Genomic DNA, 16,597 nt, shown 5'->3' with positions numbered 1-16,597 from the left:
GGCAACGTTCCGGAGGCGTGCTGCCCAACGTGGCCGCGACTCGTCACCTGTGCGATGTGGCTACTGCGGCTGAAGAACTGAGGTTTTAATTTCACTTAATTTTAGTTAATTTAAATGGATATAACCACACGTGGCTTGTAGCTCCATACCGGATAGGATCTGGCACTTTCCAGGCCTAGACCTCACTTGGCTGCAGGTTTGGAAAGAGGCAAAGAGGTTCTGACCTGCTTGGAATCCCCTCTGGGGTGGACGAAGGGGGACAAGGCCTTGCCTCCTGCTCAGAGCAGGCCCTGGAGGCCTCGGGCCTCACCTGCTGTGGTCACACTCACCCCCCTTCTGCGACTCGATCTCCTTCTTGGCCTGCTCCAGGATGCTCTTGATGGCGTCATCAGAGCCGGTCTCTGGTGTGCGGATTCTCGGGGTGATACTGCCTGGGGGAGGAAAGGAGGCATCTGCTGTGGGGACCTGCATGTTGGGGCTCAGTCCCTGGAGCTGGGCAGGGTGACAGGCTGGTGCCCTCCTCTGAGGGCCAGACCGTGTGTGTGTGGCAGGACCACCACTTCGCTAGTCTGGGTGACAAACTGTGGACCTATGAGTGATTCTAGCTTGAAATAATAACAACAACAACAAAACCCACTGACGGCAGCCACCATCAAAGCTAACAGTTCTCAAGGAGTTACTACATGCTTTATGCTCATTTAACCCCCCCATGAGGCTGACAGATGGGGAAACTGAGGCACAGAGCAGCTAAAGTGGATTGCCTGAGGTCACTCAGTAGATGAATGGCAGAGCTGGACACAAACTCAGGTGTTTGTGAGGTCAAAACTTGGGCCCTTCCCATGGATTACCCTAAAAACTGAGTCTGGCAAGGTTGGCAGTCACCCAGGCTGTCTTACGGATGGGTGAACTGAGGCTTGGAGGTGCTCAGCGGGTATCTGCCAAGGCAGCCCCTGGGGCCCAGACTTTTCCCACCATTATCAGCCCGAACGGCACCACAGCGGCCAGAGGGGGAAACTGAGGCACAGAAAGGCAGACTCACTTGCCCCGAGTCACACGGCTGTGAGGTGGCAGACCCAAGGCTCTGAACCCCGAGCTGTGCTCTCAGACCCCAGCCAGCCCCATGCCCTGGGCTGGGTCGCGGAGACCAGGTCTGAGCCTGTGCGCCGCAGATGGGCCCTCGGCCGGCACTCACCTCGCTGCCGCACCTGGATGGTCCTCAGAGCCAGCACATTCTGCTCGTCCGACAGGAACTGCTTCATCTTGATGAAGGGCTCCTTGCCCTTCACCGTGAGCTTGCGCCAGGGCTTGGGCCGGGCCAGGATCTCGCTGACCGAGCCCTGGGACAGGCCCAACACGTAGTGGCCAAACACCCGCTGCCCGATGTTGTGTTTGAGCAGCTGCTCCTTCACCTGGAATGCAATCTCCGCCGTGTCCAGCTGCTCCTCCTCTGTCCCGGCCCCCGCAGTGGCCACGCCACCGCCACTGCCCTCTGCTGGCTCAGGGCCCCCGGGCGGCTCAGGGCCAGGGGCCGGGGTGGCAGGGGCCGGGGGCGGCTTGGTGCCATAGAAGGCCGGGGGGAATACCAGCAGGCCTCCCGCCTCCCCCTTGAAGGTGGCCGGGGGCATCATGTGCTTGGACAGCAGTGTGTCCCCTGCCAGTCTTTCCCCTGAAGCCAGGCTGGGGAAGGGGGACAGCGAGAAAGTCCGAGGGCCATCAGGGCCTAGGCCAGGGCCCAGCAAGGGCTGCCCTGGGCTGGGGGACAGGGGGTCTTCGGGCCCTGGTGGTGGTGGGAGCTGTGGAGGGGATGGGTAGGACTGCTCCGTGCCCAGAGAATCCTTGATGGCATCATCCTCGGAAGGGTCTTCCTCTAGAACACCAAGGCAGACAGACAGAGGAAGCGAGGAGAGAGAGAGAAAGACAGAGAGGTAGACAGTGATGGGGAGAGACAGAGACAGAGACAGGGAGAGAAATAACAGAGAGACACAGAGATAGGAGAACAGAAATAACATGGGAGAGACAGAGGCAGGCAGAGACAGAGAGACAGAGACAGACAGAGAGAGTGAAAGACAGAAAGCGACAGAAGGACAAAGAGATAGAAAGAGGGAGACAGAGAAACAGTGAGAGACAGAGAGACACATACAAAGAGACAGAAATTTGGAGGGAGAGGAAGGGGGCACAGGGCAGGAGGGAGCGGGGACGAGTGCTATAGGCGTCCGGCAGCGCGAGGCGCCAACACCGGCTGTTTCTGCCACACACACTCCCTGCCCCCTTCTCTGATCCTCAGCCTTCAAGGCTTGGGCCAAATGCCAGCTCTGGGGAGCCCCCCTCCCACCGTCAAGCACATTAACTGAGCACTCGTTATGGGCCCAGCACCTTGCCCTGGGAGGATTAACCCCCATCCCAGAGCAGGACAGCCCACTTCCTGGGTGCTCGCCCTGCACCCCTTGTCTGTGCGTTTGTATTTCCCATGCTGCTAACTTACTCCACCGCACAGGGCCCATTACCGCCCCCATTTCACAGAAGAGGAAATGGAGGCAGCACACAGAAAGTCTCAGCTGGGGCCACATGGCTGAAAGGTCACGAAGCCACTGTGTGGGGAGAAGGGGCGATCTGGGGGAGACAGGCGTGTCTGCAGGCCATTCCCAGTGGTCTGCTGCAGGGGGTGCGGTGTGAACGCCCTCCTTGTCCCCTGTGACCTCTTCCTGCTGCTCTCGAAGGCTAGGGCATGAGCGAGCCCTTCGGGGGACCTCAGGAGGGCCTGAGTGAGCTGTGTGTCCCTGAGTGCGGGTGTGGGTGTGGGTGTGGGCGGCACCCTGTGGGACAGCGGCCTGCTGGCTTAGCTGTGGATGGCGCCCAGCTCAGCCCCTGGCACCCAGGAGGCGCTCAATCAACATGGCCGCCTTTTATCCAGCATCCTCCGGCCCGTGTGGAAGGCAGTGGTCTGAGGGCATGGAGGAGGCCAGAGACCCACGGGCAGCTCCCACCCCGGCCCCTCAGCCCCAAGAGCACCCCTCCTCCCCTACCAGGGCTGGCCAAAAGACCAGGCTTTTCCAGAAGGAATTTCTGCGCAGGGAAGAATGCCTCCTTTGCCATGAGCAGGGAGTCTTCGGGCTTGGCCATGCCCTGAGGAGACAAGAAGCAGGGCTGAGAGGGCATGGCTGGTGCAAGGCTCTCAGGGGCAGCCTGCCCTGTGGGGACACTCACCTGGGGGAGGCTGCAGGTGTTGGCGGCCAGCTTCATGGCTTTGAGGATGCTGCCAGAAAAAGTGGAGAGAGTGTGAGGCCGGCCAGTTCCCCAGGCCGGGGGAGAGGCACTACGACCTGCTACCTTCCCTGATGAGAGCAACCACCCCACACCCCAGGACCCCATGTAACATGGGACCCACTGGACAACAGGCCTTAAATAGTGGGCTTGTGAACTGGTCTGCTGTCACCTGGGGGAGTGTGGCTTGAGCTCATCTGATTAAGGCATTATCCCCCTGCCCAGTTACAGCCCCAGCAAGGCTATGTTTTCCCACAGGCAGCTCTTGATGACAAAGGTCCGGGCATGACACCCAAGGTGCCAGTGGAGAGTTGACAAGGGTACCACAAAGTGGGGTCTGGTGGGAGGGAGGAAGATGGTGAACTTTGCCGAGGGCCCCTTGCTATCTTCTCAGGCAGCCCCCAGTCAGGGAAGAGGGCTTGGGGGGGGGTGGTCTATGGACCCCGCCCCACACAGTACCTCAGCTCTGTTTTAATTTCTTCATAGTCAGACTGTGCCTGGAGCTTCTCTTCCAGCTTCTAGAAGAACAAAGATGGTGAGGCTGGTCCACGTCCTTCTGCCTGGGGACTCCCCGCCCACCTCCCATCTGCCCACCTCCTCCCCAAGACCTACTTCGATGGCCTCGGACTTGGCCGTGAGCTGCCGCTCCAGGTCTGCAATCTGGTTGGCGGAGGTCTCCTCCAGCTCCTGCAGAGAGTTCTGGAGGTGCTGCACATCCTTCAGCAGCCGCAGGATCTCCCGATCCTTGGAGGCCAGGGCAGCCTCAAGCCGAGGGCCCGAGCACAGAGCGAAGTTCACCTTATCCTGGGCACAAACAGGGGCTTGGAGGGGCCGGGAGGTGTGGGGCGGGGGGCTGCAGGGCTGCTGTGCTCCCCGGGGTGACTCAGCCCCTCTTACAGGCCTGTGGCTTTCCCCTTCCCACTTCCGAGCCTTTGCTCAGGCTGGTCCCACCTGCCTGGATGTCTTTCCCTCTTCTTGAAAAGAAATAAGGAGGGAGAAGGAGTGGTCAGAGAAAGTGTTTTGGAGGAAGGTATGGCTAAACTGTGGTGAAGTTCAAGAACAAGTTAGTGATTTGGAAAATTGCTTGGCAGCCTCTGCTAAAGGTGAAAATTCGGTGCCCTAAGTCCTGGTGGAATATATGCAGGAGAAATGAGGGCACTTGTGTACCAAGACACAGGATGTGAACGTTCACAGCAGCCCTCGCTGTAATAGCTCCAAACCGGAAACCCTCCAGATGCCTACCCACCAGAAAGTGGACAGACTGTGGAATACTCACACAACAGAATACTAGAGCAACTACAGCAACAAGAACGAATAATCTACATTTACTTGCAACACAGCATGACGACTGTCCCGGATATATCATAGAGCCAAAGAAGCCAGACACCAAAGTGTATGTGTGATTCTATTAAGATCAGATATCAAAACAGGCAAAACCCATCTGTGCTGTTAGAAGTCAGGGGGAGTGGCACCTGGATGGGGTCACGAGGGAGGCTTCCGGGCGCTAGAATGTTTTATTGTTTTTTTTAAAAAAATTAATTAATTAATTTATTTATTTTTGGCTGCGTTGGGTCTTCATTGCTGCGCGCGGGCTTTCTGTAGTTGTGGCAGCGGGGGGCTACTCTTCGTTGCAGTGCGCGTGCTTCTCATTGCGGTGGCTTCTCTTGTTGTGGAGCACGGGCTCTAGGTGCACGGGCTTCAGTAGTTGTGGCACATGGGCTCGGTAGTTATGGCTCACGGGCTCTGGAGCACAGGCTCAGTAGTTGTGGCGCACAGGTTTAGTTGCTCTGCGGCATGTGGGATCTTCCCGGACCAGGGCTCGAACCCGTGTTCCCTGCATTGGCAGGCGGATTCTTAACCACTGCGTCACCAGGGAAGTCCCTAGAATGTTTTATTGTTGATCTGGATGCTGGTTATGGGCTGTGTTCACTTTGAAAAATTCCAAATGTTGTACACTTATGATATGCACATTTTCCCTTGTGGATGTTATACTTCAATAACACATTTGTTAAAAAGGAACAAAAAGAGCCTGTGTGCCGCAACTACAGAGCCCATGCGCCCTGGAGCCCGTGTGCCACAACTAGAGAGAACGAAGAGCAATGAAGAGCCTGCACGCCGCAACGAGAGATCCCGCGTGCCGCAACTAAGACCTGACACAGCCAAAAACAAAATAAATAAATATTTTTTAAAAAAAGAAAAAAAGGAACGAAAAAGAACTAGTCAGTTGGGTGAGGAAGTGGTAGTTATAGGGTGTTCCTGGCTGAGAGAACAGCAAAGGTTTGGGTTTCTAAATCAGGCCCAGGTCCCACTCCAGGCAGCAACAGACCCACAGGATTAGACCTGAGACCTTGCAGCCACGAGCCACGTTAGGGTGATTCCTTCCTCATCCTAGTTTGCCACCAGCCCCAAGCCCCACAACTCCTCCAGGTTTTAGGAAATGGCCCCTTTGTCCTGGTTGAAGATGAAGAGGTTTCTCTTTGAGGGGACCTGAAGTCAGGCTGCCCTTGAGCTCAGTTACAAATGAATCTAAGCAGCATTACGAAGAAAAAACAAAAAACAAAAAACAACTGACCACTACCAACCCCAGCTATTCTTCTGTGGAGGTAAATGCCAATTAAAGCAGGAAGCGGATGCCATTAACACATTAAATTAATTAGCATCGAGCACCACTGTTGTGCTCAGAAAAGCTCACCCCCCAAACCAGCAAAGTTCCTCATGGCTGATTAGCACAGGCATTTGCTGGCTTCCATGGGGGTTAATTAAGAACCATTGGCAGAGCTTCCCTGGTGGCGCAGTGGTTGAGAATCTGCCTGCCAATGCAGGGGACACGGGTTCGAGCCCTGGTCTGGGAAGATCCCACATGCCGCGGAGCAACTAGGCCCGTGAGCCACAACTACTGAGCCTGCGCGTCTGGAGCCTGTGCTCCGCAACAAGAGAGGCCGCAACAGTGAGAGGCCCACGCACCGCGATGAAGAGTGGCCCCCGCTTGCCACAACTAGAGAAAGCCCTCGCACAGTAAACGAAGACCCAACACAGCCAAAATAAATTAAAAAAAAAAAAAAAAAAAAAGAACCATTGGCAAATCCTCTCTGAGGCATCCTCATAAGCGCTCTCGCTCTCAGTCTTTCTTGTGTTCATTCTCTATGTCGTGCAGACATCAGGCACGTTGATACATACACACTGCCTCCTGGGACACGGGCACAGGTGCACACACCTATGGACACAGCACACACTGACACATGTACCTGCGGGGATACTCATGCTGACAAGCACACGCACGGAAATGCACAGGCATCACGGAGACATGTCACCATCACACGCAGAGACATGTATGTGCTCAGAGGCCACATGCTCACGTGGGCAAAAACACCCTGGACATACCCCAAACACACTAGTAATAGTAACACTGCATTAAATATTTACTGAGCATAGACTATAAACCAAGCACCATGTAATCCTCTCAATAACCCTATAAGGCAGGTCCTATTTATACAGATGAGGAAACTGAGGCACAGTTAGGTTAAGGATACAGTTATTTGCCCAAAGGTCACAAACAGACACACATACACAGTAACACACGTTCAGAGAGACTCATTCCAATATTTAAATAGAAAGACAGATACAGACACACAGGTCTATGTATCAGGGTGTCAGGTGAAATGAAAATTACGCCGGCCACTTCAGGTTCATGAATGGAGACTGCAAATCACCCTGGAGCAGACCTGTTATTATGTAAGCAATCATGAATTTCATTCCTTGATATCTGGAAAGAAGGTGGACCAATTTACATAAGGAAACCAGGCTTTCTGGGAGAGGAACAATGAAGACTCTTATTACATGACAGAAGGGTAGGTTGGGGTGGCCCTGATTAAAATCCCTTGGCAGGAAATGTCCCCAGAACCCAAAGGGGCACCAATCTGGAGGAATGAGAAAGATGTACTGACTAACTGGCTTAACACAGGAACCTCACGGTTGATGACTAAAGATTGGTTCTTTGTAACATGTGGCTGGTTGGGAAACCTCATTAGAATCACCTGATATGTTTTAGGAACCCATGGCTGATATGAGTGTCAACCTCAGCTCTTGGTAAGCAGCCCCACTGCTGTCTGGGAGGGACTGAGAACCAGTGGGGCATCCCTGTAGCAGTCCCGCACATCTTCCAAGCAGTGTGAGACCAGTGGTCAACAGCAACACCTGGTGGCAGCCACCAAAACTGCACGGCTGCTCTACTGATCAAACACACCCTCCTACCCACTCTTGCTGGGCATCTGGCAACTAAAATGATCCTCTTTGGCCTGACTAAATTCCAAAGTATATGGAATCAAGGTATATGGAAGCTTGAGCTTGAAAAGTTAAAAGAGCTGTGGCTGTTTTTGACCCTCTGCTGGTGAAGCAAGTCACAGTGATTATGTTTAACTACACACTGACCTTGGCAATTAAAATGCTATGCCCACATTATGCACACAGAGACCCACACCCATTCATGGGCACAATTTCACACAAATGCACATGGTCCACCCACAAAATGTCACCCACATATTCAAACCCACAAACCTGGCCTTTCCCAACCCTTCCCCGTGGCTCCTCCACCATCCTTACCCCACTGGGTCCCTGAGGAGAGCAGCAGGCCAGGCGGATGGAGCTGTTGACGGAGGCAAGTTGTTCCCGAAGACTTTCCACCTCCCGCTGGGCAGCCTCGGCTCGCTGGGAAGGAAAATGGGGCAAGTGTGGTTAAGAGGTGAGCGGGACCACACTGGATCCCACCCTGGCCCTCCACTGCTTCCCTGCACCGTCTCAGGCAGCAGCTGGGAAGGCAGGTCTGAGGGCCTGGGGTCCTCCTTTCTGGGTCCTGGACCCTTGAGTTGGCTCTTGGTTTCCCTGGTGTGTATCCAAGAGGAGCTAGAACATTCCCTCTTCACTAGGGCAGGAAGGGAGATGCTGTATTGACGGAACTGGCAAGTTTTCACACGTTCCCAGGCCACTTCTGTCTGCCAAGTAAACTTCAGGCCTGGCTAGTCAAAAGGCCAGAGTTTGTCCCCAGCTCCTGTGCCATATGGTGTCTGCAGAGGTGGCTCACAAGCTGTTGCAGGCCCCTGGGCAAGTTACTTCCCTCTCTGAGTCTTAGTTTTCCTTTTGTGGAATGGGGGCAATGAAACTGTAGAGGAGTGTTGAAATACATCTAAAATCAGAATGCCGCAGTTTACTAAACTGAATCTTAACTCTTCAAAAATTTCTAAGAAAAAAGCCTGGAAGGAAGCATCCAAATGTTAACAATGTAGACTTGTGGCCTGGAGAGAAATCTGTACTTTGTCTCTCTTTCTGGTTGTATGACCTTGGGCAAGAAACTTCATATCCCTGGCCTCAGTTTCCCTGTCTGTAAAATGGGGATTATAAGAGCAACTATCTCATAGGGTTGTTCTGCAAGTAAGTGATTTGGTAAAATACAGCTCATTAGGTATCTCGTCTTGATGCCTGACACATACAAATGTGTCAATAACTGGTTTACTTTATTAACAACAACAGGGTGTATGGGATCTTGAACTATGGAAAATTAAAAGAGTTGCAGTTGTATCCTGACCCCCAGCTGGTGATGCAGGTCATAGCGATTAAGTTTAACTTACACACTGACCTTAGCAATCAGGATGCTGTGCCCACTATACGTGCACATTTCATTGATTTATATTTTAACTGATTTGTTTGTTTATTGGTATCCTGCCTTGTTCCAGGAATGGTTCGAGTTAGGAGTCAGTTTTGTTTTGGGAAAGGTTTTGGGCGTGTGGGGTTGTAGAGAAAACATTTTTATGTTTCCACAAAGGGCATTCTGAGCAAATGTGACTGAAACTTGGGATCTGGGCTAAAAGACAAGCCTTGGAGTTAATACATGACTGATTAGCTAGTGAGAACTCCAGAAAGATTCACCTCCTGGGAGATGTCTGTTGACATTTCAAGGGGGGATGAGACCCAGACTGTGGAGACACCCCCTGGGTTGTAAAGCTGGGTTTAAAGCTACTAGTCTTATCTTCCCCTGGAGAGAAGTATTTATATTCCATATGCTAGAAACCCAGGCTCCTGGCCCTTCTGTTCATCATGATACTTGGGAGTAGATTTCTCTCCCTTTCTCAGAAGGTCCCTCTACTATACAACCACCCAGATTCATATTTGGGTGGTTCCTTGCCTACAGCACAAACCCTGGTGCATGTAGGAGGATATCTGGTTCTCGTCTTGTCACCCCAGGGGAAGAACTGGGGCAAACTGGCATGGTTTTTACTATACAAGTAATAATGATCTGCTCTGCTCCAGAATCCTCTTGTTCACATTTAGGATAGTATTAATAGATACAGATATTAAAGACTAATATGATGACATTTACTTTTTTCTCAGTACTCTACAATGAGCAGGTTTTAGTTTTATACTCAGGAAAAAAATAAACATTATTAAAAATGCTTCCTATTCAAACTACTCTAAGATCGCACTTCTTAAGCCTATTTGATTGGCAGAGATCCAAAAGTTTCACGACACACCGTGCTGGTGAGGCTATTGGGAAATGGGCCTTTCAGAACTTGCTGGAGGGAGTGTGAACTGGCACAACCCCATGGAAGGCAGTTTGGTCACATTTGCCAAATTATAAACGCACAGCTCTTTCACCCAACTGTTCCCCTTCTAGGAATCTGCCCTATACAGTGGCTTGGGTATGTATGAAATGATATCTGTAGAAGGTTATTCACTGCAGTATGGAGGATGATGGTAAAATACTGGAAATACCATAAACATTCATCAATAGGGTAGGAGTTAGACCAGAGGTTGGCAAACTGCAACCTGCTGCCTGTTTATGTAAATAAAGTTTTACTGGCACACAGCCATGCCCATTCGTTTCCGTATCGTCTATGCTTCACTCTACCACTGCAAAGTTGAATAGTTGTGACAGCGGCTTGCAAGGCCAAAAATATTTACTCTCTGGTCCTTTATAGAAAGTTTGCCTTCCCCTGGGTTAGATGATGGTGCGTCCATGTAGTGCAATACGACGCAGCTGTGAAACAGAAGGAACTGCTTTATATACAGATATGGAACAAGCTCTAAGACACATACACAGAAAAAGTAAGGTTCAGGAGGGTGTACATAGTATTAATAACTATAATTTTTTTTAAAGATGCTAATTATTCTAAGGATATGCATACCAAGGCTGTGATGATTTCTTTCTTTTATTTATTTATTTTTGGTCACACTGCGTGTGGGATCTTCGTTCCCCAACCAGGGATTGAACCTGGGCCCCCTGCATTGGAAGCGTGGAGTCTTAACCACTGGACTGCCAGGGAAGTCCCTCATTTTTGTTTTAGAAAGGGGTAAAAGTAGATATTCATGGGCTTGTGAAGGGATCTCTGGGAGGAGACCCCAGACACCGTAACAGAGGTTGCTAGGGAGAGGGGAACTGGGGGCAAGTTCAGGGAGGGGAGATGGAGTTTCCCGGCTATGCCCTAATGTACCTTTTTCAGTTTTGAACTAAGTAAATGGATTACCTATTCAAAAAATTAACCTAAAAAACGTTATTCTTTTCCAACCTTCCTCTGCAGGAGGGGGCACCCTGTCCTTAGGCTGGCACAGCCATGCATCCGGGCCTTTGCCTCTGCTGTGCCCTCTGCCTGGAATGCCATTCCTTAAGAGAACAGCGCCTGGGCTTTAGAACCCAGCTGCAGAGTGTCCTCCTAGGAGGCCTCCCTCAACCACCCCCAGGGAAATGACCACTTGCCCTGTCACACTGCTGACCCCTCCTGGCCATGCCCCTGGCTGCTGGTGTTGCAGGGGACCGGGGAGAGATGCAGTAGGCCCGCAGGACTGCAGACGGGACCCTTAGGGCCACATCTTACCTCATTTCAAAGTCCTGCCCAACTTTGTCCCGCAGATGGCAACACATCTGAAGCCAGAGGAAGGCAGGACGCGGGAACCCCGTTTATAAATGTGAAAACTGAGACTCGGAGAGGCTGAAGGACTTACAAGGACCCGGGCTGGGACTAGGATATGGGGTCCCCGGGGAAGGCTGGGGTCCACACAGTGCCTGCCTGGTGATCGAGTGAGGAGGCTGGTGGAGACCTCAGGTGGGGATGGAGGGAGAGAAGCAGCCCCGGGCTTGTCCCTCGTCACCGCCCCCGGCTCTATGGAACATAGCTCCTCACTCGGTCTGGTTGAGAGAGACCCATGTTCCAGCTTAGCCTGGGGATGGGCCTGGGATCTCTGGTCGCTGCTCTGCCTTCCTCCCACGGGGAAGGGCACTTGTCATGCTCTGCAGGCTGCTTCCTGGCCTTTACCAGGGCTGTCCCGTGCCTGGAATCCATCCCTCTACAGTCTCAAGTTACTTGTCAGGTCTCAGCTCCATGACCCTCCCTGTGGGATGTCTTCCCTGACCCCTGAGTCTGGGTCTGGTGCCCCTTCCCCAACCGTTGCTGCCTGCACCACCCTATTTCTGAGTGTTCTGTCTGTACCCCGCCCTCCTTCCTCTGGGAACTCAGGGGCTGGGTCCCAGACAGCTCCCAGCCCCAGCACTCAGCATGGCATGTAGTTCAATTAATATTGATTGAGCTCAGCTCCCTCCTCTCCGCCTGGCCCGAGACCCCCGCCCCGGGGAGAATGAGCCCCCAGCACACGTCTCCTCACCTGATTAGCTTTCTCCAGGTTGGTCATGATCAGGCCGACTTCATCTGCCCTGAGACAGAAAGACGAGGCCCTGAGGAAGGGATTCTGGCAGCCACCAGGGCCCCCGCCATTCCTGAAAGCCCCCAGCCCCTGCCAACCCAAGGGTCTCGCAATGGAGGCCTCGAGAAGGTTGCCTTCCATTCTTCGTACTGGAGAGAAACCAAGCTGGGGGGGGCGGGGAAAGAATCCAGGCTGGGGGGAAAATGAAAACGGGGCCTCAGCACTGCACCCCTTCCAGGCAGCCTGGCCTCGCATCTCCCCCAGGGGTCCACTCGCCGAAGGTGCCACAGAGCTACACCTCCCAGCCTTTGCCTCTGCTATGCCTTCCACCTGGACGCCTTCCTCAAGAGAACAGGGCCTGAGCTTTAAACCCAGCTGCAAAGTGTTCTCCTAGGAGGCCTCCCTCAACTAGCCTCATTTATTTTGCTGCCTCCCCACCCCCCTGGGTTGCCAGCGCCTAAAGGATCAGGACAGGCCTCATCCACCTCGGCTGCCCCTCTGCCTAGCAAGGGGTGGGGCCACAAGGGGCCTGCGGGGAGCGTTTGGCGACTAAAAGCCACATGTGCTACACGCATGTTCCAGTTCAAGGCCTTCTTTGCATAAGCTGTTCCCACTGCCCAGAGCACCTTTCCAAGCATTCTTCATGTGGCCATCTTCCCATCTTTGAGATCTCATTCTGAAGGTCATCTCCTCGGGGAAGTCCTCCCTGACCACCCTGGATAACAGGACCCACCCCTCCATGTTATTCTCTCTTGCTGCTCCTGGTTTTTCCCTTCTTAGCATTTACCATGTGGTCACAACAGTGTCAGGCATACAGTAAGTGCTCAATAGTGTCTGTGAATGAAAGACTTTATTCCTGTACATCAGCTAGTGTCTGTCTCCTCTCCTTGACTGAGGACAGGCCCATGTTCTGGTGTTTCCTCCAGGGACCCAGCATAGCACTGGGTAAACAGTAGGTGCTAAATAAGTGTTTGTGGATTAAGTGATATCTTAAAGCCTGAAGAAATGTTGAGTCCAGAGTAATTTAAGTGAATGACACTTGGCCCTGAGGGTTGGACTGTGAAGCTGGGGAGTGGGGACAGCCCCTGGAGGCTGGGGCAAGGCAGAGGCCCATGACTAGCGGTCTGCTTAGCTGGAAACCCGGAATGTCCTTTATAGTCTGTGCTACCCGGATGGCACCACAAATAACTGCTGAACAGCTGTGTGCCCATGCAGGTGTGGAGCAGAGAGTACTTAATTAAATGGGTGTCTCAGGCAGAATCAGAGGGAGAATATCAGAAAGAGGAGGCATGTCTAGAGAGTGAGAGGGAGGAGGCATGCCTGGGAGGGTCAGAGGGAGGGGGCATGTCTGGGAAGGTCAGAGGGAGGGTCAGAGGGAGGAGGCATGTCTGGGAGGGTGAGAGGGAGGAGGCATTTCTGGGAGGGTCAGAGGGAGAAGGCATGTCTGGGAGGTCAGAGGGAGGAGGCATGTCTGGGAAGGTCAGAGGGAGGGTCAGAGGGAGGAGGCATGTCTGGGAGGGTCAGAGGGAGGAGGAATGTCTGGGAGGGTCAGAGGGAGGGGGCATGTCTGGGAGGGTCAGAGGGAGGGGGCATGTCTGGGAAGGTCAGAGGGAGGGTCAGAGGGAGGAGGCATGTCTGGGAGGGTCAGAGGGAGGGTCAGAGGGAGGGGGCATGTCTGGGAGGGTCAGAGGGAGGAGGCATGTCTGGGAGGTCAGAGGGAGGGTCAGAGGGAGGGGGCATGTCTGGGAGGGTCAGAGGGAGGAGGCATGTCTGGGAGGTCAGAGGGAGGGTCAGAGGGAGGAGGCATGTCTGGGAGGTCAGAGGGAGGGTCAGAGGGAGGGGGCATGTCTGGGAGGGTCAGAGGGAGGAGGCATGTCTGGGAGGTCAGAGGGAGGGTCAGAGGGAGGAGGCATGTCTGGGAGGGTCAGAGGGAGGGGGCATGTCTGGGAGGGTCCGAGGGAGGGGGCATGTCTGGGAGGGTCCGAGGGAGGGGGCGTGTCTGGGAGGGTCGGAGGGAGGAGGCATGTCTGGGAAGGTCAGAGGGAGGGTCTGAGGGAGGAGGCATGTCTGGGAGGGTCAGAGGGAGGGGGCATGTCTGGGAGGGTCAGAGGGAGGGGGCATGTCTGGGAGGGTCAGAGGGAGGAGGCATGTCTGGGAGGGTCAGAGGGAGGGGGCATGTTTGGGAAGGTCAGAGGGAGGGGGCATGTCTGGGAGGGTCAGAGGGAGGAGGCATGTCTGGGAAGGTCAGAGGGAGGGTCTGAGGGAGGAGGCATGTCTGGGAAGGTCAGAGGGAGGAGGCCTGTCTGGGAGGGTCCGAGGGAGGGGGCCTGTCTGGGAGGGTCCGAGGGAGGGGGCGTGTCTGGGAGGGTCGGAGGGAGGGGGCGTGTCTGGGAGGGTCGGAGGGAGGAGGCACACCTCAGCATGGCGTTCACTTACTTGGATGCCGCCTCCTCATCGTATTTCCGCCGCAGCTCCAGCAGCTCTGTCTGCGTGGCCTTTAACGCTGGGAAAAATTAAAGTGCCGGAGTAAGGCCCTCCACCCCCAGGGAAGTGGAACCCGCTCCCCTTCTCTGGGGCCCGGAAGGCAGAATGAAGCTTAGGGTAGTGAGGAAAGATTTTTCTCTCAGTTAGAACTGGTGACAAGTAGTGAGTTTCCTGCCCCTAGAAGGGCTTCGAGCTGAAGGGAGGGCTGTGGCATGGCCAGGGTGGGGAGGGCAGATGACATGATTCTCTATGAGTTTGTGAAGCTCAGGGGACCCAGGTAAGTGGAGGGGGGCAGTCTGTCCCAGGACCTGGGGTATGAGTCCCCTAACACCTTTAAGGTCACTCCAGGACCTGGGTGGGGTCATCCGTCCATGAGCTCACCCACCCTGAGGTCCAGCCCTGGAAGTGAGGGGGACGGGGAGGAGCAACGAAGTCAATAGATACATGTATGTTATAATAAATGAGGGATTTCTCATAAAATTCCAGATTTCTGATTTCTCTAGCAAAATGGAAGGGACTGGCTATACTGGGCAGTGCCTGGCTGGGGCTCAGCAGTGGCCACCTCTTTAGATCAGGCTGGGGTTCTCCGGTTTGACCCACACCCCACCCTTCCCTACTGCATTCTCTAATCCAGCCAGCTTGGCTGCATGCCTGGTCCCTGTAGGCACTGCATTTGCCACCCCGGATTGAATTCTATCTCAAACCCTCTCTCCACAGTAGTATGACCCCCGGGACTGGGGCTCTGATTCCTGCTGGGTAATGTAGGTCTTTCCTCTCCCTTCCCAAACTCCTTTCTTGCCCTCCTGATTCTAGAACACCTGACCCTGTGTTCAGTGTCACTGCCCCCTCCCACTCCCCCTGGGCCTCCTGGTCTGACTGGCTGGGGTGCTGCACGAGGGCAGGGGACATGTGCCAGATACACACCTGAATGTAGGACCTTGATCTTCTCCTCGGCTTCCCCCAGTCTGGCTGCCAAAGTGAAGGCCTGTACTTCCTGAAGGCCCCTGTGAAAAGACCTGGTGTGTGGACCGGCCCGTCCTGGCTTCCTGTCCCCTCTCCCACTCCCTGTAAAATCTGCACCTCCGTCTTTTTAATGAGTCCTTAAACATGACACTCAGGCACTTGGCTGCCCTGCTGTTTTGCTGACTGTGTGGCCTCCATTAGAGCTGGTGCCCAGTTAAGGTTCTGTAGCAGCCAGTGACCTTGCCTCTCTGGGCCTCAATTTCCTCATGTATAAAATGGGTTTCTGATGGAGTCTGCCTCAGAGAGTGTTGTGAAGCATGTTCAACGTGGTGCCCAGCACCCAGAGTTCCCTCAGTATCACTGGTTACTATTATTTCCCCTTGAGAGGCACCTTCTTTCCCTTTTCTGTGGCGGGAGTTTGGGAAGCCCCGCCAGCCCACTGTGGTCTAACTTGGGTGTGACGGAAGCATCCCAGCAGAGAAAGAGGACCCCTAGCTGTGCTGGGGGAGGGTTTATGCAAAGCCTGAGCCTTACCTTGGCTGGCTCAGTGACTCTAGGGAAGGAGCCCCGTTTACCTTGATCTTATCCTGCCCCCTCCCCCTCGCTCACTCCATTCCAGCTACACTCCCCTCACACATCAGGCACGTTCCTACCTCAGGGCCTTTGCACTGATTGTTCCCTCTGTCCCTATATACCTGCAAGGCTCCCTCACCTCCTTACGGCTTTACTCACCTCAGTGAGGCCTCCTCCAACACTCTATTTAAAACTTCAGCCCCCGGGGACTTCCCTGGTGACGTAGTGGTTAAGAATCCTCCTGCCAATGCAGGGGACATGGGTTCGAGCCCTGGTCCGGGAAGATCCCACATGCTGCGGAGCAACTAAGTCTGTGCGCCACAACTGCTGAGGCTGTGTGCCACAACTACTGAAGCCTGCACGCCTAGAGCCCGTGTTCCGCAGCAAGAGAAGCCCCCGCACCGCAACAAAGAGTAGCCCCTGCTCTCCGCAACTAGAGAAAGCCCGCGCGCAGCAACAAAGACCCAGCGCAGCCAAAAATAAATAAATAAAATAAATAAATTTTAAAAATCAAAAATCTAAAAACTTCAGCCCCCATCTTATCCTCTCCCTCTTCTGCTTTATCTGTCGTCACAATGCTTATCATGTAGCACACCACTTATTTATCGTTTTTGTTTGTGTTTTCCTCACT

At 53.7% G+C, this 16,597-nt stretch overlaps 2 protein-coding genes across 2 annotated transcripts in view; one reads left to right on the top strand and one right to left on the bottom strand.

Moving 5' to 3' along the window:
* The window catches only part of CUX2 (cut like homeobox 2), a 119,434-nt gene that overhangs the window by 21,243 nt on the left and 81,594 nt on the right, over positions 1-16,597 (bottom strand). Inside the window, exons 7-16 of the mRNA XM_036823340.1 lie at positions 15,355-15,434; positions 14,383-14,449; positions 11,908-11,956; positions 7,861-7,965; positions 3,874-4,065; positions 3,721-3,779; positions 3,205-3,253; positions 3,024-3,123; positions 1,193-1,867; positions 330-431 (exon numbers count right to left, since the gene is read on the bottom strand). Of these exons, the coding sequence (XP_036679235.1) occupies positions 330-431; positions 1,193-1,867; positions 3,024-3,123; positions 3,205-3,253; positions 3,721-3,779; positions 3,874-4,065; positions 7,861-7,965; positions 11,908-11,956; positions 14,383-14,449; positions 15,355-15,434 (1,478 nt within the window). The remainder of the gene's footprint in view (positions 1-329; positions 432-1,192; positions 1,868-3,023; positions 3,124-3,204; positions 3,254-3,720; positions 3,780-3,873; positions 4,066-7,860; positions 7,966-11,907; positions 11,957-14,382; positions 14,450-15,354; positions 15,435-16,597) is intronic.
* PHETA1 (PH domain containing endocytic trafficking adaptor 1) overlaps positions 1-16,597 on the top strand; it is a 54,124-nt gene that overhangs the window by 36,329 nt on the left and 1,198 nt on the right. The gene's annotated exons all lie outside the window — the stretch shown is intronic.

Source organism: Balaenoptera musculus, chromosome 14, assembly GCF_009873245.2.
Source record: "Balaenoptera musculus isolate JJ_BM4_2016_0621 chromosome 14, mBalMus1.pri.v3, whole genome shotgun sequence".
NCBI lineage: Eukaryota > Metazoa > Chordata > Mammalia > Artiodactyla > Balaenopteridae > Balaenoptera > Balaenoptera musculus.
This window is presented reverse-complemented; position numbering and strand designations above follow the sequence as displayed.